This window comes from Cetorhinus maximus, chromosome 17 (genome assembly GCF_964194155.1).
Source record: "Cetorhinus maximus chromosome 17, sCetMax3.hap1.1, whole genome shotgun sequence".
Taxonomy (NCBI): Eukaryota; Metazoa; Chordata; class Chondrichthyes; order Lamniformes; family Cetorhinidae; genus Cetorhinus; species Cetorhinus maximus.
Window position 1 is genome coordinate 92,455,677 of NC_135895.1, and position 22,498 is coordinate 92,478,174.

Here is a 22,498-nt window from a genome sequence, read left to right on the forward strand (position 1 = left end):
TAGCTTTTTATTCCAGGTTTATTTGATTAATTCATAAAATCTACATTCCCTCAGCTAACATTATGGGATTTGAACTCAAATCTTTGGATCATGAGTCCAGGCCTCTGGACTACTAGTCCAGTAACAGGACCACTATACTACTGTATAATATCTGCAGCAGACTCATAGACCCAGTTTAATTTGGCCCCAAGTCTGCTGCAGGACTTAAGAAAATATTGCAACGTTATAAACTTTAAGAAATCACTTCCATATGCCAGGTTCCTGGAATAGGAATTTAAAAAGTATGGAAGCAACAACTATGGGGAAGAGATGGAGGGCTCAATGTTGGAGACAGCCAATTCTCTAAGCACTGTTTCTTCCCCTAGGTGATAACGTTACCCTGTAAATAGTGTTACTCTGCACAAGATGATAGAATTGTAAATGTTCAGAACAGCTTTAAAAAGGGGCACTATAATTAAAATTAAGCTTTAGCATTCCACCGCTCTCCACTGTACATTCCATTTATACCAAGGGTAAAAAGCTACACAGAATCTAGTATAATTGTACTAAGGCAGTTCAATAAGAACGATAATGAAATGTATTTATTATGTCCTGACATAGTGACTGTCGCATCATGGGCTGAACATCGGATTCCCACTCTGCTCCCATTTTTTTTTTTACACAGCGCCGGAGCTCTGCATTTCTGGCCCGGACCTCCAAACCAGGCCTTTTCAGAAATGGGGAGTGTACCTGTTCTGGGAATCCAACTTCGTAGGGCAGGGTCGTCAGGGGAAGCCAAGCCACGCATAGCTACCGCATTTTGGTAAGTCTTCATTCACTGACAAGCTGGAAAGCTTTTGGACATTTAAATAGCTTTTCACTGTGTTACTGAATGAGTGACTGAGGTAAGTGGTTAGAGTGGATGGGATAGTATGGTGCCAGCTGGGTAGGGTGGTAGGTGTTAGGATGTGTCGGGTGACAGGGTGGTAGTGGCAGAGTGGGTAGAGTGTTAGCTGGGTACGTTGGCAGGGTTGGTAGGGTGATGAGGTCGGGTCAGGTCGGGTTTGGGGGGAGTCGGAGGGTCAGGGGGGGAGTCGGAGGGTCAGGGTAGGAGTCGGAGGGTCACGGCGGGAGTCTGAGGATCGGGGGCGTTCACAGGATCTGGGGGAGTCGGAGACTTGGGGGAATTGGGGAGTCGAGGGGTGTTGGAGGCTCGTGGAGAGTCGGGGTGTAGTTGGTGGATCGGTGGGGAGTCAAAGGGTTGAGGGGTGGAGTCGAAGGGTCAGGTTTGGTGGGAGGGTAGGAAGAGTCGGAGGGTCAGAGGGTCGGGGGTGTTGGGAGTGTCATGGGGATGAGAGAGTCATGAGGGTTGGAGGGGAATCGGAAGGTCAGGGGAGCCAGAGGGTTGGAAGAGCCGGAGGGTCAGAGGGGAGCTGGGTGGGAGGGTCAGTTGCATAGATATCCAGGAATTAGACATAGTTTTCTCCCGTCTAACATTTCCTGGGTAACTATCGAGGGTATTATGGGTAAAGTGAGCCAGAACCATCTGAATCTCTGACTTTAACTCGGAGTTGGAGAGTTTTCCAGAGGGTTCCGGATGCAGAGGAACTCACTTGAAACTTCCCACACAATTCCAATTGAGTCCTTGTGTTAGTACCTCCGAGGGGTCCCCCAGCGCATCTTCAGGATGACCGAAGAGAGATCGGAAGATCTGAGCCCATTAAAGCATTATTTTTTGAAATAACATTTTTATTTCATGATGTACCTCCCCACATGCAAGTGAAAAAGTATGTTTAACCCATATCTCTTTTCATTGGTTTGAGTCCTAGCAGAAGCCAACAATTTCACCCATGGCAGAAGCCAACAATTTCTGGAGTCACATGTAGGCCAGGCTAGGAAAGGGATATTAGTGAACCAGGAGGGGTTTTACTCCTTTGATTAAACCAATTAAAATAAATTGACATAATGAGGGGCAAATCAAAAAGCAGCTCCTTAAAAGGTGCTGCAATTAAAAAAATTAATCTTAAAGGAAACTTACAAACATTAAAATAAAATGTGATTAAAGGGGCCAATAAAGAACTCCAGACCCCACAGTGTTCACCAGGCACATTGATGGTAGTTTTCAATTTCACATTTTTATTAATTAACTGAATTTAAATTCCACTAGCTGCCATGGTGGGATTTGAACCTATGGCCCCCATGGCATTAACCTAAAGCAGTGATATTAGCATGGTGCCATCATCTCCTCTGAGCTTCTTCTAGAGCCTTCCCCAGCCCTACAACTCTCTGAGATCTCTACACTCCTCTAATTCTGACCTCTTGTGTTTCCCCAATTTAAAGTGCTCCACCTTTGGCAACTGTGCCTTCAACTGCCTAAGCCCTAAACTCTGGAGTTCCCTCCTGAAACCTCTTCACCTATCTCTCCTTTTTTAAGATGCTCCTTAAAACGTAACTCTTTGGCTTACTGTAATATTTCTTTCTCTGTCTTAGTGTGTGTGCCCTTGTGAAGTGTAATAAGATGTTTTACTACATTAAAGGCATATATAAATACAAGTTGTTGTACCTAGGCAGGACAAATACAGATTACCTTACTAAAGTGACCAATTTTAAAACATTCAAAATCTAAATGCTTTATGTTGGAGTGGGAAAAAAACCTCCTTCAAATTCTTAACTTTTAAAAAGTTACAACTATCGTAGGTATCTCCCATTTAAAGCAGGTTCTAATAGTGCATTTTGGTTTTCGCGGCAGTTGTAAATCAGGAAATTCCCCGAATAGCGCTGTCTTCATTTTCATTTTAGCACGGTTACTGAGTATGCTCGGTCTTTTTTATAAACAAACTGCTGCCTCACTCCCCTCATCCTCCTGCTCGCTGCTTCCCACTCCCGACTTCTCCGCTCACCGCTCCCCTCCCCTGAACCTTCACTCTGAGCGAGTAAAAGGCTTGTTCTTCGCAACTCTCATCTCAATCAGCTTACTGCAGGATTACTAAATTAGTGGAAGTTTATCTGACTTTGACCTCAGTAGCAATCTGGGATCATTCATGCCACCGAGTGGCCAGCTGATTTCACTTGGGAATTTTGTGAATTCCTCCCTATGAGCAAGAGCTCCGAAGAGGGGTGCAAGTGGGAGGAAGGGAGAGGGGTGGGTGGTGGGAAGCCACAAGCAGAAGGGCTGGACGAGGAAAGCGGCGAGTGGAACGGTTGGGGAGGGTAGTGATGAGCCAAGGGGTGGGAGAGGGTACAGCAAGGGAAATGGCGAGCAAGAGGTCTGTGGGCACGAAGCAAGTGGGAGGATTGGGGTAGGGAAGCGGCAAAACCATAAGACGTAGAAGCAGAAGAAGACCATTCAGCCCATAGAGTCTGCTCTGCCATTTAATGAGATATGGCTGATCTGATAATCCTCAACTCCACTTTCCTGCCTTTCCCCCATAACCCTTGATTCCCTTATTGATTAAAAATCTGTCCATCTCCGCCCTGAATATACGTAATGACCCAGCCTACGTCTTATGGTTTTGCCAACCTTCCCACTTGGTCCTAGACTCTCCCACAAGGGGAAACAACCTCTCAGCATCCACCCCGTCAAGCCCCCTGAGAATCTTATATGTTTCAATAAGGTTGCCTCTCATTCTTCTAAACTCCAATGAGTACAGGCCCAACCTATTCAGCCTCTCCTCATAAAAAAATCCCTCTATTCCAGGAAGCAACCTAATGAACCTTCTCTGGACTGCCTCCAATGTCAGTATATCTTTCATTAAATAAGGGGACCAAAACTGTTCACAGTATTCTGGGTGTGCCTTGAATAGTTTTAGCGGGGCTTCCCTATTTTTATACTCCATTCCCTTTGAAATAAAGGCCAACATTCCATTTGCCTACCTTACTACATACTGAATTTATATGCTAGCTTTTTGTGATTCATGCATGAGGACACCTAAATCCCTCTGAACTGCAGTTTTCTGCAGTCTTTCTCCATTTAAGTACTATTCCGCTCCTCTATTCTTCCTGTCAAAGTGCATAACCTCACATTTTCCTACATTATATTCCATCTGCTGTTTCTTTGTCCGCTCACTTAACCTGTCTATATCCCTCTGTAGAGTCCTTGTATCATCCTCACCATTTGCCTACCCACGTATGTTTGTAACATCCGCAAATTTGGCGATAGTACATTCACTTCCCTCATCTAAGTCATTAATATAAATTGTAAATAATTGAGGCCCCAACACTGATCCCTGTGGCACTCCACTAGTTATTCATTGCCATTCTGAAAATGCCCCCCTTATTCCAACTCTCTGTCTTCTATTAGTTAGCCAATTCTCTATCCATGCTAATATACTATCCCCAACACCATGGGCTCTTAACTTATTAAGTAGCCTGATGTGCGGTACCTTGTCTGGAAATCCAAAAATATTACATCTACTGGTTCCCCTTTATCTATTCTGCTTGTTACCTCCTCGAAGAATTCTAATAAATTTGTCAGGCATGATTCCCCCTTCATGAAGTCATGCTAACTCTGCTTGATTAGTTTATGTAATTCTAACTGCTCTGCTATTACATCCTTTATAATACTCTAACATTTTCCCAATGACGGATGTTAAGCTATTTGGCGTATAGTTACCTATTTTTTGTCTCCCTCCCTTTTTGAATAAGGGTGTTACATTGCCAGTTTTCCAATCCTCTGGGGCTTTTCCAGGATCTAAGGATTCTTGGAAGATTCCTACCAGTGCAACACTATCTCTGTAGCTACTTCTTTTAATATCCTAGGGTGCAACCCATCAGGTCCAGGAGACTTATCAGCCTTTAGCCCCATTAGTTTCCCTAGTACTTTTCCTCTAGTGGTAGTTATTGTATTTATTTACTCCCCATCTTTTTCCCCTTGATTATTTCATATTGGAATGCTGTTAGTGCCTTCCACCGTGAAGACTGAAGCAAAATATTTATTCAACTGCTCTGCCATTTCTATTTTTGTTTAGCGTGCCATTTTTTAGGAACGCATTTAGAATGCGAAACGAGGGATAGCTGTCCTAAATATTTACATAACAGAAAAGGCCATTCAGTCCACATGCGCACTCATTTCAACAGGTCCATGTCAGTGTTCATGTTTCACACAAGCAAAATATTGAGATTTTCTCTTAAGTCTTGCTGAATTACATGTCAAATCAATAGAAGTTATGTTTCCTCAATAATGTTCCAACCTGCTGCTCCATCCCCACACAACTACTGCTTAGTTAATGGCTTAAATTCCAAGGGCCACAAGAAATCCCCATCAAATTGATGCAAGATCCTTTGTGAGAACACAATGTGACTGTGGCAACTACGTGTATTGTCCTCTTTATTATATGAGGAGGGCAGAAATCTGTCAGTAATTAGACTGTTTGAAGAGGAAGCCCAAAAATTAAAACCAGTTGAATTCTGTGATGTGCCAAGAATTTTTCCTCTCTCTTTTGGGAGAAAACTTTTGTAAAATCTGATAATGGTTTAAAAAAAAAGCAACAGAACATAATGACATGGACAAATTGCCATCCCAGTATTTTGACAAATAATCTTTCAAGTATTCACCTAGTTATAAAATGTTCGGTACACAAATGAACAATAATCAAGAGTAAGGATGTGCAAAAGATTTTCATTTCCTATGCTAGCCACCTTAATTTAAAACCGATTTGGCATTGTTTCTTTCAATCTACTTAATTTTAGTGAAAGCAGATTAGCAGAGCTGAAAAAAAAAGTGTTTACTTTTTGAAATAAACATTGGTGCAAGAAAAATTACTGAAAAAAGTTAGTCTTAAAAAATAAAATCAAGAAACTGTTGCAATTCCAGGTCTGTCCAACAATGAATTATCCAAACTAGTGTTTACGACATTAAAAAAAACTCACAGGGCAAGAACTTGAAGGAAAAATTAACCAAATGAAAACCATTTAAGAAATGAAAACAAGACATTTTGCATATCTGGAAAGAGAACAAAGAATTCTTTAATACTAAAAAAGCATACATATTGCTTTCATTAGTTTCAGTGTTAAGATTAAACGCACTGAGATGCAAGTTCCCAACACAGTCACTGGAACCTCTTTTTGTATTGCAAGTTTGAACTCCTATGACATTGCTCATGGGTAATCTGGGGTCTGGAGCACAGTTAAGATATTTAGCTGTAAACCTTTTCTATCCCTTTGAAGCTACTTTTCAGGTATTCCCTGTGGGTAACTAGTGTAAATGGGCACATCCTGAAGTCAATTACAGCCTATAATTACTGTTGCATCTGAAAGACTGTGCAGATTGCCAGCTGCTTGGCTCCCCTCCTTGGGTAGAGGCCAGGTTATCTAAAGGTCAGAAAAATCAGCAGGATATGGATGGCTTTTTTTTTGCACTTACACACTTCTGTTTCAGATTGCTGTGATTTGTTGGTGCTTTATACAAAGGTGGTATCTGAAGTGTTATGAATGTGCACTCGATGCAAGATATATATTAATTGTTAGCAGTTCTCTCTGTGCTATCGGTCGTGGTGCAGCAAGACATCTTTACCTCTGATATTGTAAATGGTTCCCTCTCCTCAGGCATGACTTCCTCCTTTTCAAAAATGCTGTCGTTCCTTCCCTTCTTTCCTCACTCTTGCTCCATCTCTAATTTGGATTCATTCCCATTGTTATGATCCCCAGCTGAGATTACCCCATGCACAAGCCTGATCCCAGGGTGGAACCCAGCCTGATAGATCCTAACTTTTATTTGTTTGTTTAAATACGTGGAGAGTAGCTACTGAACAGTCACAGGAGTCAGCTGATGAACTTTTACAAAAGAATAAAACATTTATTCAACAAGAAAAGATGAATTATCTTACAATACTCTTCTACCCACAACTATACCCTTACAGATATATACAGATTTGTAAGGATAACACAAGTTACAAAAGCTATCTTATACTCTGATGTACACAGTAAGTACACAGTCCATGCAAATCTATGGCACCCTGTGGTCAGGCACACCACACTCTGAAATCAAGTGACAGATGCCACTTCAACCAGGTGCTATGGATCTCTCCTCAACTCCCCCCAGACACTTGTCACACTGTGAGCCAACCAGTCTCACTGAATTCCGTCCTTCACACGAGGGTTTCCAATTTCTAAGTCCACCTTGGAATCTTCTCCCAATCTGACGTTTTCTCTCAGACACCTTCCTCAAGGGTTCACCTCCAGGGTTTCAAACTCTCCTTCTGATGTTCCTCTTCCCTGGGTCACCACATGCATTCAAGCTGTCTTCCATGCACTTTCTCTCACCAACTCAGCCTTAACAGTGCACCACTGCTTCACATGCCCATAGCAAAGAGTTACAGACCTTCAGTTGTCTCTTTGAACCTTTTTGCTTCTTGCAAGCTGTTTTCACTTTAAATCTGAAGCTTGGAGCCTTTCTCTCTGCCCCTCCCTCTTAACTTCACTTAAATGGACCTTTTCCCAGGTTTCTGTCCTTCCTTTGACTACAATGTCTCCTTTGGACTTGCCCCTCTTCTGCTCGCCTGGATTTATAGGGTTTTTCTTCGCTTGGGACCTTTTTATTCTTTTGGGAAATCTGCAGTTCCCTTTCCCACTGTCCAGTCTCTCTGGGGTTCTGGCTTCAACTGAATTTAAAACTGCTGTTTCTTTAGTTCTGTGTGTATGGCTGTAGGATGGACCTGCCTGTCTGGCTCCACTGTTGCTAGGCAACAGCATTATTCTTTCTGCTCTTGTGTGTTTACTTTTACTTTTTGAGGGTCATAAACTTCTCATTAGAAATGCAAGCAGCCTTTTAAAGTGAAACTAACATTCTATTTGACCTTTCTTAGCACACAAGTACAGAAATACAAATCAAGCTTAAACTTTAAAGCTAAAACTCATTCCTAACACCCACAAATACAAATATAACTTACTTAAACTATCTCTATTTCCTAACACTCATCTCTCCCAGAGCTCCCTGTTTCGACCCTGATGGATTAAGACGAAGAAGGTTGGGAGGAGGCTCATGTTAAACATAAACACTGGCATGGGCCTATTGAGCCAAATGGGCTGTTTCTGTGCTGTAAATATTTTATAACTTTGTAACATCCTGTGTTCTTTCATCATGGTGCATGCTCCCTCCTGTCCTCCACTAACACTCTGTACCCTTCAGCGACTGACCGGCCATACCATTCTCTCCAAAGCCTTGCCACTGCTACTAAGAGCTCTGGGACTGCCCTTGTCATGTTCCACTTAGACCTATCTGATGGTAGCCAAAGATTTGTTTTAGCAACAGTTTCTGTTTTTCACTCCTGCAATGGCTCCTTCAGAGTTCCCCAGTAAATGATTTTCGGCCTGCTTCTCTTTCTCATCTAACGGCTGTCCATTGGTGACATCATCCACAGTCGCTGGATCAGCTTCCACATATACGCCTAAATCGCCAAACTCTACCTCCACTGTTGTGTACTCTCAGACTGCAGCCACAAAATTTGCACGTGCAGTGCCTGCTTTTTCAGTGCTATGGAGCCATTTTGCCTCCAGATGGGTGTCTGCAGTGTGCATGCAAACTTTGGTGCAGGTTACGCTGGACTCCACTTTGTTGAGACTGTTAGAGTGTACAGGGAGCATCCATTAGAAGTATGCAGAGTAGGCAGATCATGACATGGAACAGTGTGTAACAGTGATATAATGCCAGCGATGCTATTTTAAATCTCTTGCTAACAAAACTCTACCTAACACCTTCTCTTAACCTCACAATGCTGAATATGCTATCAGCAGCAGGAAGGAACTCCCACAACTTCTGCAGCACTATCTAAAGGGATCATCAACCACATTTAGATTAATTGCTGATTGGTTTTTACTGACTCTTGTTGCAGGTGTATAAGTGTTTGGTGGTTCCCACAGTCTTTTAAAGGTGCTGAGTTCTACAAAGAGAGGTGTGACACATGCTGAAGGACTTTGTCCTGGCTTCAAGGGTTTTGTATAAATCACTTGCTTCCAGACATGGGTTCAGTAAGTTTGCATCGCTCTTGGCCTACAGCATGACAGGGAGAATGAGCAAAGTTGACACAGAGCAGGACAAGCTGATTGAAAAGGGAGGAGGAAGAAAGGGAGAAGGGCTCCCAGCAGGAGGCCATATCCTCCCAGTGTTCAGCAAGCAATTCTCCTACCTGAAATTCTGTGAAGAACAGTGCATCAGACATCACTGCTTCACTAAGGAGGTCCGCAGCCTCAGTACAGGTCGAGGTCAGCATTGCCAGTGACTGTAAAAGCAACTGTGGTCATGATCTTTTATGTGTATGGTTCCTTCTAGGCTGAGCAGGTGATATTTGCAACATTTCTCAGTTCGTCATTCACTACTGCGTGAGTTGTAAATTCCACAAGAGCAGAATACACTTCATTCTCTCTTGCCAGAGAAGAACAGAGAAAAGTGAAGATTGCATTTTACCCCATGTGCAAGTCTTATAGCAACTCAGAGGTTTACCACCACTGGAAGGGATTCCATTCCCTCATCATGCAGCTGGAGTGCAGTCATATGCAGCATATCATGCAGGACAACGCCCAGTACTGTCAACATTTGAATAATGAGAATTCAGAGGCTGGCAACTCAGCGACAAGGGCTTCCACTGACCACATGACTCACGACTCTGATTTGCAAACCATGCACTTGTGGGGAGTATGCATTGAATGAAAGCCATGCTGCCACACAAAATATAATTGAGCAGATCACTGGGGTGCTTTAAAATACTTCTTTAGTCTGGACAACTTTAGATGAGCTCTGCAGTACACAGCAGAAGACTTGTCAAGATTTGTCATGATCTGCTGCATGCTGAACAATCTCACCACCATGAGGGCACAGTTCTTGTCACCAGGTATATGATGAGCGGCTGAAGAAGAGAAGGATGGAGGCAACCAATACATGCTCTTGCTGGCCAGGAAGTCTTTGATCCACATCTGACTGCAGTATCAGCGAACATAGCCCTAATTCTCCATTTACCAACAGACCCACAACTTGCCTTCCCCTCTGTTAGTGACCATCACAGCACCTTGGCCACAATGCTAAAAGGTCTTGATCATTAATTGAAATGTTATCAGCTGTTTTCAAATCATTTAGAAAAACAAACTTATAAATGTTGTTATTGCCTGAGGGAAATGCACTTTTTCAGAGAAAAAAACATTTTTATATAAACAATCATTCTTTTCGAATTCTTGATATTAACAAAATAAAGCAAAAATGCTTTGATCAGCCTTCTCTCGTTTAACTCTTTCATTTTCCTAAACAAAATAATTAAACTGTATTATAATCCCTTGTTAATCATTTCCCTATGAAACTTTTACCTTATAAAAAAGTTTAAGAATCCATCTACCCCTCACATCCAGGGAACTGTAGGCACTGGTATCATTGGCTCTTCTGTTGAGAGAACAAGTCTATTCCAATCCCAGGCTTTTGAGAGAAGCCAAGGGCTCTGGGTAAAAACTTTAATGAAGGTCTTCAAATACAAATTTATAGACACATTTAATCACATTATTGCAAAATATATTTTATTAGAACTTTATGTTAGCAACTTTATTTTGAGCCTTGGATTTTGAATTTGTTAGAAAGAAAAATAGGGGAAGAAATGCTTTTTTGAAAAGAATTGAGCAACTTCATTGGTTCAGGTTTTTGTTTTTTTTGTTAGATTTAATATTCCTAAGAGTAACTTAATTCTGATTTGTTGAAAGCATCTGAAAACATTTACTTTTGATTTGATTGGTTTAGTTTTTTTTCATTTCTCATACTTTTGATCTGTTACTCTTTTATGAATTTCAACGTTTAGGGCAGCCTATTGGAAGAAATCTGATTATTAGAAAGTCTGACTCTCAAGCATCATGTCAAAAACCTGACAAAGTAAGTATAAAAGGAAATGTACACTATCTTACCATTTCTTAAAAATGATTACAATCCCCACCACTTGTAACATCCATGCTTATCACAGGCAGTCACCTATATCAGGAAAATAGTTAAGCAGTACTATAGAAGTCAATTACAAAGACACCCGCTTATAGCGTATTAAGCATGCTGAGTATTTTTGACAAAGTTAGGTTTTCAAGCAACTTCAATCAGCTGTTCGTGCTTCTTTAATTCCATGTATTTACCCATGTTACAGGAGGCAGTTGCTAAATGGAAACTTCAGTCATTCTGTATCAAGCCTGTTTTTAAAAAATATGCTGGTTACATTAAATGTTTGGTTTTATCATCCATTATGTATACCGGCCAAATTGTGTTAACACCAGCACATAAGCAGTGGGGACTGTACTAACAAAACTCCCAGAGTGCTGCTCAATGTTAGTCAAAGAATATATCATTTTATAAGGACATGTAATGTAGAATGTATTATTCTGCTACTCTAAGATACAGGTGTTTCTTTAAGATAACAATATCTAATTAATGTTAATATTACATCAGTTTGAGAAAAGGTTAATTTTATTATTCAAGGGGATCAGGTGCAAGGCTTTTGATGTTGGAGGATCAATTAGGAGTTTGCAAATATTATCCCTTTTCTCATAGAAGAACATTTACATTTCCTGAAACTAACTTGAACTTTTTTAAACAAGTATCCTGCTCTGTTAGGATTTTCTGCTACGTCAGTTACATGGAACAATATAGAGCATCTACATTGCAAAGAGCCTGGGTATAACTTTGGACTGGCCAGCTTTGGAGCTGCTCAACTACAGGCTGGGCTGCAAATACCTTTAAATTTATAATACCAAGTTGGTCTAGGTGGGAGGGGGAACCCATTCATGGGTCTCTGTGACATAATGGGTGGAAGTTTCCGCCCGCTGGTATCGGGCATGTTCGGTAGCGTAAGCGGGCAATATGGTGAGAAGGCCAAAAATCAGTTTCACAACGTCATGAAAGCAGTTTGCGATCATCCGCTCAACCCATCAATGGCGGTCCATGTTTCCCACCGTCAGACATCGGCAGCCTCATTGTAATACTGCATATCATTATGAGGCCAGCCCGCCGGAATTGTCCCCCCACGCTGCATCGTCCGCCCACGTCAGCCTGATTGCACGCGGCGACACGTTTCACAACAGCATATATAAGGCAGGCTGCACTTTGAGGGGAACTCGGAGATGAGTGCACATTAACCTTGCACAGCGCTTGCAAGGGTGGCCTCTTGGGTTTCAAGGTTGAGGCAAACTTGGTGGGGGGGGGGCAGTGCGGGGGCAAGGGCTGCCCAGCAGTTAAGGCGATTTAGGGGGGTGAGGGGAGGCAAGGGCTGCCCTGTGGCTGTGCACAAGCATGTGTGGGACGGGGAAGAGGGAAGCGGCCACGCATCAGGGAAACCTTGTATAAAGCGACCATTCCTCTGCAGCTGAGACAGGCACAGCCACATTGGTATGATTGGAGTCGGGCCTCTAGCTTATCTTTCCACTCTAGCAACACAGAGGCATGAAAGTGCCACCAAGTGCTCCAGCGCTTTCACCCTCGAGCACAGGCTGCCAACCAATGAGCATTTTAGTGGACTGAAGAACAGTTGGACAACTGGGCATGTTATAAAATCTCCTTGCTAAAACTGGCTGTGGAGCAGTCACTGCTGGAGGTGCTCACAGCCCCTTGCAAAGTCATCATCCCGGTTTGGACCAGCCTCCCCCATGGTTCAAGCTATCAGTGCAGCCTTGCAGCGCAGGTTAGGAGAATGCCTGCGCCTGAGCTGAGAGCACAGCATGCAGTCCACTGGGCAAAGCTGCTGCCAATCGGTCAGGCGGAGTGGGGTGGAGGTGGTGGGGTTTCGGGCAGCCATGCAGCGCTCTAAAATCTGGCCATCCAAGTGGTGGCCAGCACTCTCTGGGAAGCATTCAGACTTAACCAAGAGAGGTTCTTTAAACACCCAAGCTAACACACACCTCTCTTTCATCCTGCAGGAGGAGTACATCAGGAGCATGGAGCCTGGTGAACTAGCTGTGTGCCTCGCGGTGTACAGAGAGCGAAGATGACGGAGAAGAGAGCGATGGAGGTGCCTGGCTGCGCAGAGGGAGGAGCAACGTGCCATCGAAGAGCCACGGTGAGCCGTCGCTGGTTGGCACCTAGCTAGGCCCAGGGTCTATAGACACCGCCTGTCGCTCCTGCAGATGACCGAGAATCAGTGTTGCCAAAGACTGCGCATGTCTAGGGAACTGGTCAGTCTGCTGCAGGATTTGGCGTTACGGGGACATGGAGGGCATCCACTGTCAGTGGCTGTGATAGTGACTGCGGCGCTCAATTTTTACACCAGTGGCTCCTTTCAGGGCTCCACAGGTGGCCTCTTTGGGATATCACAAGCCTCCACCCACAAATGTAACCATGAAATCGTGGATGCCATCTTCGCCAGGGGACACAACTTTGTGCATTTTGCTTGGGACCAGGAAAGCCAGGATGCAAGAGCACTGGGATTTGCCCAGATCTTGGGTCTCCCACAGATGCAGGGTGCCATCAACAGCACTCACGTGGCACTCAGATCTCCGTTGCAACAAGTGGTCAACTATGTCAACCGCGAGGGCTTCCATTCGCTAAATATGCGGCTGGTGTGCAACCACCACAAACGCATCCTGCAGGTTTGCGCATAGTTTCCAGAGAATGTCCGTGACTCCTACATTCTCTGTCGGTCACAGATCTCTAATGTCTTCCAGGGTCCACAGAGACTGCAGCGATGGCTCCTCGGGAACAAGGGTTACCCACAGAGGATGTGGCTGATGACACCTGTGCGGCAGCCTCACACTGCAGCAAAGTGAAGGTATAACAAGGCTCATGCTGCAATTCACAACTTGGTGGAGCAGAGCATCGGGATGCTGAAAATGAGGTTCTGGTGCCTGGACCCGTCTAGTGAAGCCCTGCAATATAGTCCACAGAGGGTGTCACGCATTGTTGTCGCCTGCTGCACCTGTCACAGCCTGGCATTGCAATGGGGAGAGAAGCTGGCTAAGGAAGAGATGGAGGAGCTGGAGGTTACCTCCAATGAGGAGGACGTCATGGAGATGAGGGTGAGGAGGTCCTATAAGACGATGATGGCGGCGATGAGGCCCTCTCACTGGCCAAACGAGGCAGGCACACTCAGGAGGCCCTCATAGCTGCCAGATTTGTTGAGGATGATGACAACATGCAGTGAGGAGACACCATAGATCCTCACTTTGCATCTGTGAACGTTTGATTCCATTCTGGCTTATGGCAGCGCACATACCCTCTGTGATAATGCTCCTATCATGGAGACGTGGTGGAGCCCTAATAGTTGTTCGATTGCCAGAGGATGATGATGACATGCAGTGAGGACACTCCATAGATCTTCACACAGCCTCTGAGAAAGTCTGACTCCTGTTTGGCTGAAGGCAGCTTGCTTGTGCTCTATGATCAGGGTCATGGTGACGCAGCCCTGAAACTTTAAAAGCTCCTGATCCTTTGTCCGGCTTCAGCACCTGACCCCTTCAGGAGCACAGCCTTACTGGTCACAGATGCTGACAAGATGGGGGCCAGTCCCACCTTAAAGGTGCTGAGAGCACACAGAGAGAATGATGGAACTCGGTGATGCCCTGGACTGAGACAGCTGTCTTTATCTTGTGCATAAAGGTTTCACATCTGAGTGACATGAACACTGCTCATCAGAACAAGGAGCCACAGGCAGGGAGACATTGTTGAGAGTTTATTGACAATAGTGAACATTATGTACAAGTGATTAACATCTGTGCCGAGGCTGTGCAACTACATCTTCTTAACCTTCCTAACCCTGCCGCTATGTCTTGGTCCTCCCTGGACATCCACAGCAGAGCTGGAGGCAGCCGGCTGACAGCTACATCCTGTCTATGATGACCTTGGTGGGGGTCCTCCGAAGGGCTAAGACCTGGAGGGCCCTGGCCTGCTTTTGGGGTCCTGCTGTGTCGCAGTGGTACCCTCCTCAACCTGTGGAGTTGGAGCTGTTGGGGTCACAGGAAGAGGCGATTTAGATGGGCCAGACACTCCCGGAGTCATCTGGATGGATGGCCCCAGGGTCTGCACCTACTGATCCTCCTCCCTATGGGTGCCCAAGGGCTCTTGGCTGACTCTTTGAGGAGAAGGGGAAGCTACAGTGAGATCGAGCTAACCCACACCCCTCTCATGTAGACACTGTTGGAGGCCAACTATGCCATCAGTGATGAAGTTCAGCCCGTGCAGCAGTGCCGTCCTGGACCAAGGTCTCCATGGTGGCCGCTATCCTACCAGTGTTCGCCTCATTGTGTTGGCATGTCGGCGCTATCACTTCAGCCTGAAGGTAGACGGACTCTTCCATCATGCCTTGCAATCTGAGGAGTGCAGCAGACATCCCTTCCTGGTTTTCCCAAGCTTTCCTTTGCAAGTCCAGCAACAGAGGCTTGTTACCTGACACCTGACTTGGACTCAGCAAATTTCTGGCCTCCAGCAGTCTTCCAAGTGCCAGAAATCTGGGAAGTCCCTGCCACTGCCTGCTGTGGATCAGAAAGTGCGATGTGCTCACCAGATTGTGATCCCGAGGCTACTCTAAAGCTGGGTCCCACCGAAGTGTGTGTCTCTGCACTGGTGAAGGATGTGGGTGAGCGCTGTGACGGGTCTTCAAGGATGGTGCCTTCAAATTCCTCTTTAGAGGTTTCTTGAGGGTTTGATTGGAGGCCCTGGGTTATGGACTCTGTTGGCTGGCTCCCAGATTTGCCTGTGAAAGCAAAGAGAGATAATTTGTGCATTGCAGTGGTCTGTGAAACAGAACACATCACTCACAGCATAATTGTCTGATGGATGTTGCACTGCTGGATCCTCACTTGGTTGAACACCACCGACCTCACCATGAGCACAGGAATGGTCCAGATCCTCACTGGCCAGCCGAATTTTTTCAAAGTTTTCAAAGTCCACGAGGACCCTGATTTTGGGCATTCCACCATCGGTCTGCAACCTCACACTCCTGTTGTGTGCCAGCTTGTCCTGCATGAATAGATATGGAGAGAGTATAAGCAGGACCCTTGCCAGGGCAGATGATAAAGATGCCTGGCCTGTGTGGGTGGTGAGTGGTCCCATGGATGGGATGAGGACAATGAAGGTGTGTGTGAAAGAGTGAATGGTGATGTCCCTTGAACTGGCAATGAGTGAGGTACCTTTGGATGTGTGATGGATTTGTGACTGTGTGAGTTGAGAGTGATGAGAAGAGTGACTTATCCTGGTGGAACAGAGGGAATCATTCACCCTCTTGCGGCTCTGAGTGGCTGTCCTCTTTTGCAGGGCGTTTGCACTGACCGCCACTGCTACTGCCTACCAAGCCAGATTGGTGATGTTGCTGCCCATCCTGCAACCAGAGTGGGCGGTAGAGGACATCACAGCGGGCCTCCACTGCGTCCAAAAGGCACTCGAAGGATGCGTCATTAGATCTGGGGGCTGCAGTCTTTTTGCCTTTCGGGACCATGTCTTCTGTTCAGCAGTCATGGGCTGGAAGCACTGAGAGGTGTGCACGCAGCTGCACTTTAAATATGGCGCCCGGTGTGATGAAGTGGCGAAGTGATGGCATGGTGGGCGAATGGGAGCCCACCTACCATCGAAATGGCGTGTTTCCCGGGAATGCACAATTAAAGCGGCAGGAGTGGGACAATATAGTGTGAGAAGCCACCATTGAGGCCAGCGGGTAAAACGTTTTTCCCACCCACTACTGCACTTAGTGCAAATCTGGGACGATTCCGCCCAATGAAAATCAACCTTTTCAAAAAGAAATGTCAAATAAATGTCTATATGTTTATAATTTCCTTCTTTGTAAATAATTCTATGAATAAAAAGTAATCTTCCTCCAAGTGTGATATCAGATCAGCCAAGTTACCTGACATAGGAGAAGCTAAGTAACTTTGTACAATGTACAAGATGCAAAAATAACTTTTGTAAGAGAAAACAATTCTAGATATGGTCAAAACTTCAGAAGTGTGATCTATTACTGAAAATGTAAAGGCCTGGTTCTAACCACAAAAAATGTACATTTTCTTTCCTAGCATTCTTACCTCTGCTCTGTATTAAAAAGTGCAAATATGTATTTGCTGGACATGAAGCTTTTCTCCACATCTCGAATTTTCAGATTATCTAACGGCAGCATATACTTTTTCTCTTTTTCCTAGAGAAAAAAAATCAAAAAATATAACCATTTTGTATTAAGGGCTGATAAATTAAAGAAACTGTTAAAATGTATACCTCTAAATGTACACAGTTTAAAAATCAACATTTCCCACTTAATTCCTGTGGAAACTTATGAAAATGAGGATAATCTTTTCTTCATGAATAGTTTCGCAACTGTGCCAATTTTTATATTATGGACCAGACCTCTTTTCTTTTGCGGTGCACTCGATGCTCAAGTGCAGCTTTCACTTAGCTTGTTGGAGTTTATTTGTTTTCATCTTGTCCCAGGGAAATTGGTCCTGGCCTCCTCCGTGCCCACTCATTACCCACAGCCCAGCATTCCAGCTATAAATTCAACTACCTGCTGACTTTGCTTATTCTCGCCATCCTTCTGCTGAGTAAATGCTTTCGGTTTTCTCATAAGGAAATCACTATAAGGTAACTTATCGTCATTGTTCCTTGTAGATAATGTGCAGCCTGTTTTGCCTTTTATTACCAATCTGAAATTAGTGAAGGCATGTGGTCTGTACTCATAAAAATACAGTATACATTTCAGCAGACCATTTATTTAAATTGTTTGCTCTTGTGAGCACCTTATTCATCACTGCCTGTGTTTAACCAATTCAAGTCTTTAAATTGCTCAAAGTAGACTCGAAATTGAAAATGTAATGCAGCATTTAAAACTTTATTATTTCATATTTACTATCCCATACCCAAAATCAGTATATTTTAAAAGACCCATAGAAAAGTTACAGAAAGATGCCATTCAGCCCAGCGTGTCTGCACCAGAAAATAAAAGCTGTGGAGAATTCAGCGTTATATACTTAGCAACAGTTTAGTGCACCAATGTATAATTTTATGTCTGTCATTATTGGCATTTGCGAGTGTGCCCAATGTTAATATCTTTCTCAATTTATTCCAAGTCTGCATCCACAGACTACATGCCTCCATTGGGTTGAACCTTTCCATTACTGTGTGTAGTTATCATGAAATAAGGCCATGAGTCATACCCATCAGATGTTAACATAACCTGGGGAGGGAAGAGAGGGTGCAAGAAAGGAAATTCAACAAGTAAAAGGCAACTTTTTAAAGATCACTCTCAGGCAATGATGTGACAGTGTACAATTAGTGATATTTAACTTTAGGGCAAAAATTAAAATTTAGGATTTGAAGCACAAGTCTTTTGAATATCCAATAGTTGTTAGTCATGAATGGAGAGGACGCGCTGCAGCATCTCACTAATGCTCTTTCGACTGCATTTTCCAGATGACCTCTACCACCTAGGAGGACAAGGGAAGCAGGCACATGGAAACCTGCAAAGAGCCCCTCCAAGTCACACACCACCTGGACTTGGAAATATTTCGCTGTTCCTTCACTGTTGCTGGATCAAAATCCTAGAATTCCCTTCCTAAAAGCTACTTCAAAAATTAATTTTTTTAAACTTGCATTTATGTAGTGGCTTATCACAGCCTCAAGACATGCCAAATTACTTTACAACAAACAAATTATTTTTTGAAGAGGAGAAAGAGAAGGGGGAGGAGGAGGAAGAATTGGTGTACCGCCATTAATATGGAAAAATGTCTCAAAGCACTTCATATAGGTGAAGGGAAAAACTGACTCCAAGCTTGGTAAGGAAATATTAGGAGGGAAGATCACAAGCTTGGTAAGGAAATATTAGGAGGGAAGATCACAAGCTTGGTAAGGAAATATTAGGAGGGAAGATCACAAGCTTGGTAAGGAAATATTAGGAGGGAAGATCACAAGCTTGGTGAGGAAAGCGTGCAGGGAGGGATTTTCAAATTGTACAATCTAGACCGCAAAGCTATAAATTGGTTTGGGAGGGAATTATTTAGGAGGTAGAAAACAGAAAGTGGGGATAATGAGTATGTACTCAAATTGGAAGGATGTGACTGGTGACGCTCCAATGGATATGTACTACACCCTCAGATTTTCACTATATTTATGAACAGTTTGGATGAAGGAATAAAGAACAATCTATCCAAGTTTTATGATGACACCAAGTAAGGTGGCACAGTAAATAGTGTAAGTGGGAGCAGAAAGTAGTAACGGGATTAATTGATAGGGAAAATCTGTGGCAGATTGAGCTTAATGTGAGGATGTGTGAGGTCATCCATTTTTGACCCAAGAAGGATAGATCAGAGAATTTTCTGAATGGTGATCAGCTAGGAAGCATGGAGAAGCACTGCAATTTAGGGGTTCATGTACTGAAATCACTATAGGCTAGTGGACAGGAACAAAACTAATTAAAAGGATGTTGGCCTTGATCTCAAGGGGGTTGGAATACAGTGAAGCAGAAGTTACTTTACGGTTCTATAAAGTTCTGGTTAGACGCCATTTAAATTTCTGGGCACTTCACCTCTGTAATGATATATCAGTGATCATGTAGGTAGAATGATACCTGGGCAAATGCTATTAACTTACGAAAGCAAGTTGCACAAACTATGCTGATATTTTCTTAAGCATAAAATATCTAACTGAGGCATTTAAGATGATTAAGGGAGTTGACAGGGTAGCAAGGAATTATTTCTTCTTGTGGGCAAGTCCAGACCAAGGGGCCATCAGTTTAGAATTAGAGTTCAGGGGTTGATGTCAGAAAGCATTTCTTTGTAGAAGCTGTGGTGGAGTTAAGTTACAGTTCAGTCATGATCTAATTGAATGGCATAACAGTTTTGCGGGGCTGAATGGTCTATTCCTGATCCTATATGACTGAAAGCACAACAACAATAGCAGAGTGAAAGGTGTGGGAGGGGGAGGACATGCATGTGACAAAGGGAATGGAAAGTCCAAAGGAGATAGCTGTCAAGATGGAGGAGGCTATAGGTATCGGGACTGATTTAAACAGAAGGATGATCATTTTAAATTTAAAACGTTGAAAGGCTGCGATCCAATTTAAGTCAACGAGGAAAGGACTGATGGGCAAGAGGAACCATGGTGCAGATGAGGTGTAGACATATGAATATGAACATACGAATTAGCAGCAGTGTAGTCAGTGTTATGGAGGCAAATACAATAGCCAATTTGTGCACAGGAAGATCCCATAAACAGTAAACAAATAAATAGCCAGAAAATCTTCTTTGGTGATGTTAGCTGAGGGAGAAAACTTTGACAGGGCATTGGCAGAACTCCCACTTCTTCAAATAGTGCTGTGGAACCATTAATGTCCACATAAGTGGGCAGAAAGGGCCTCATACTGAGATATTAGCAGATTAAGTCCAAATAATCAAAAAAGAAATGCTGGCTTTTATATCTAGAAGACTAGAATACAAGGGGGTAGAAGTTATGCTACAGCTATACAAAGCCCTGTATAGACCGCACCTGGAGTAATGTAATTTTGGGCTTTGCATCTTAGGAAGAATAGAAAGTGGTCTTAGAAACAATGCAGCGTGGATTTACCAGAATCAAACTTAGACTCCCAGGATTAGATTACAAGGAGCAATTATACAAATTTGGGTTGTATTCCTTGGGATTTTGAAGGTGAAGAGGTGATTTAATTGAGTTCAAGATATTAGGGGAACTGAAATGGTAGATATAGAGAAACTATTTCCATTGATTGGGGTGTCTAGGACAGGGAACATAGCCTAAGAGAGAGAGGCCTGTCAGGAATGAAGTTAGAAAACACTTTCTACATGCAAAGGGTGGTAGAAGTTTAGAATTCTCTTCTGAAAATGGATGTTATATTAGATGTTAATTTTATATCTGAGATTGATGGATTTTTGTGAACAAAGAGACATAGGGGAAAGATTGGTCACAGATCAGCCATGATCTCATAGACAGTGCAACAGTTTGAGGGTCTAAATGGTCTGCTCCTGTTCCTAAATTCCTACATGCACACATTGTGGGAAGCCCTCAATTTCACAGACCGGGCATGATAGGCACAACTGAATTTATAGAAATTAAGAAACTTCTGATCTTTGTGATTGGAGGACTACCTATGATCAATGGGATGACACCACAGTGGCAGAATTGGTATATTAAAGGTATGAAGAAATGCTCCTCATTTGCACGCACACTGGATGGCTCATCATACAATAATAATCCAAGAAACTGTTATAACACGATTTGTAACAGACCATTAAGAAAGTACTAAAAAAGGTAAAAATGAATTCAAAGCGATGCTACATAGACTACGTTGACTGCCCAGAGAGGAGACATCACCATGCACCGCAACCTGTGCAGCATTCCTTATTGATAATATTGAAGAAACACATGTGGGTTGCACAGGTAGATTCCCGCAGTGTTGTCTGTTCCCAGAGAATTGATGTAGTCTGGGTAATAGTGTCCATTTTGAGGTGGCGCTACATGAATGAATCTTTAGTCCTACATCTTTTGTGTCTTTTACTTATTAAAATATGATTACAGAAACAAATCCAATTGGCTTAAATTCTGTCCTGATAAATTTGGAACCAAAACTTGAACCTTGTCACAGTCACGTGTACTCTTACACACGACAGTCAAATTCAACATTTAAGTCTCCCAAAACCTTTTATTGCAATACTACATTATTGCGTATACAAAAAGGGACATGTTCACAAATGGCTTTTCACAGCATGGTAGTTTTGATCCTATATATTGATCATTACTAAATGTTAAAGTAATATCCTGTTGTTTCATGTTGTCATTAAGCTGTGTTTACTTGTTATCCTACAGAATTGCCCACAAGCTTCATTCAGTGCTTTACTGTTTATATAGTAGACCTTAATACATTTTAAATCCTTCTGAAATGATTCTTTGTTAAAACCCTTTAATCAGTACCTCAAATCCTGTAAGTGCTGCTTAGGTTGTAAGGCAACTGGGTTTTCATCACTGGCTTTTGAAATGCGCAACGATATTTCCATTGCATTACATATATACATTCACAGATTTCAATTTTGTAAATACCGTTAATATGAAATAAATCTATTCGGTACAATTTTTAGTTCGTTATTACCTGAAGCAAAATTAATTAAAAAAATCTCATTTATCAAATGATCCAATTTCCTTTAAGTTTGCCCATTTTAACATTTAATATTACAGTATATTAAAACAATTCACATTTACATAGCACCTTTCACAACCTCAGGACATCCCAAAGCACTTTATGAAGTACTTTTTGAAATGTGGTCGCTGCTGTAATGTAGGAAATGCAGCAGTCAATTTTGGCACAGCTAAAGGTAGCACAAGTAGCAATGTGATAATGACCAGATAATTTGTTAGTAGATTGAGGGGTAAATGCTGGCCAGGACACTGGGGATAACTCCCTGCTCTTCTTCATAATATGTGCATGGGAGTGGGCAGGTGAGGCTTCGATTTAACATCTCACTCAAAAGATAGAGCATTTCCTCCATACTGCACTGGAGCATCAGTCTGGAAATTGTTCTCAAGCCATTTGTGTGGAACTTGAACCCATAATCTTCCAACTCAGGGCAGATTTTTTCCATTCTATAGACTAAGTCCTAG

The 22,498-nt window shown here is 43.1% G+C and overlaps 1 protein-coding gene across 3 annotated transcripts in view; it reads right to left on the reverse strand.

Annotated features, from left to right (window-relative positions):
• Nucleotides 1-22,498, reverse strand: part of dnm3a (dynamin 3a) — a 270,426-nt gene that overhangs the window by 45,727 nt on the left and 202,201 nt on the right. For all 3 annotated transcript variants that reach the window (XM_078561578.1, XM_078561577.1, XM_078561576.1), the window contains one exon: nucleotides 16,930-17,039. In XM_078561578.1, coding sequence (XP_078417704.1) covers nucleotides 16,930-17,039 — 110 coding nt within the window. The remainder of the gene's footprint in view (nucleotides 1-16,929; nucleotides 17,040-22,498) is intronic.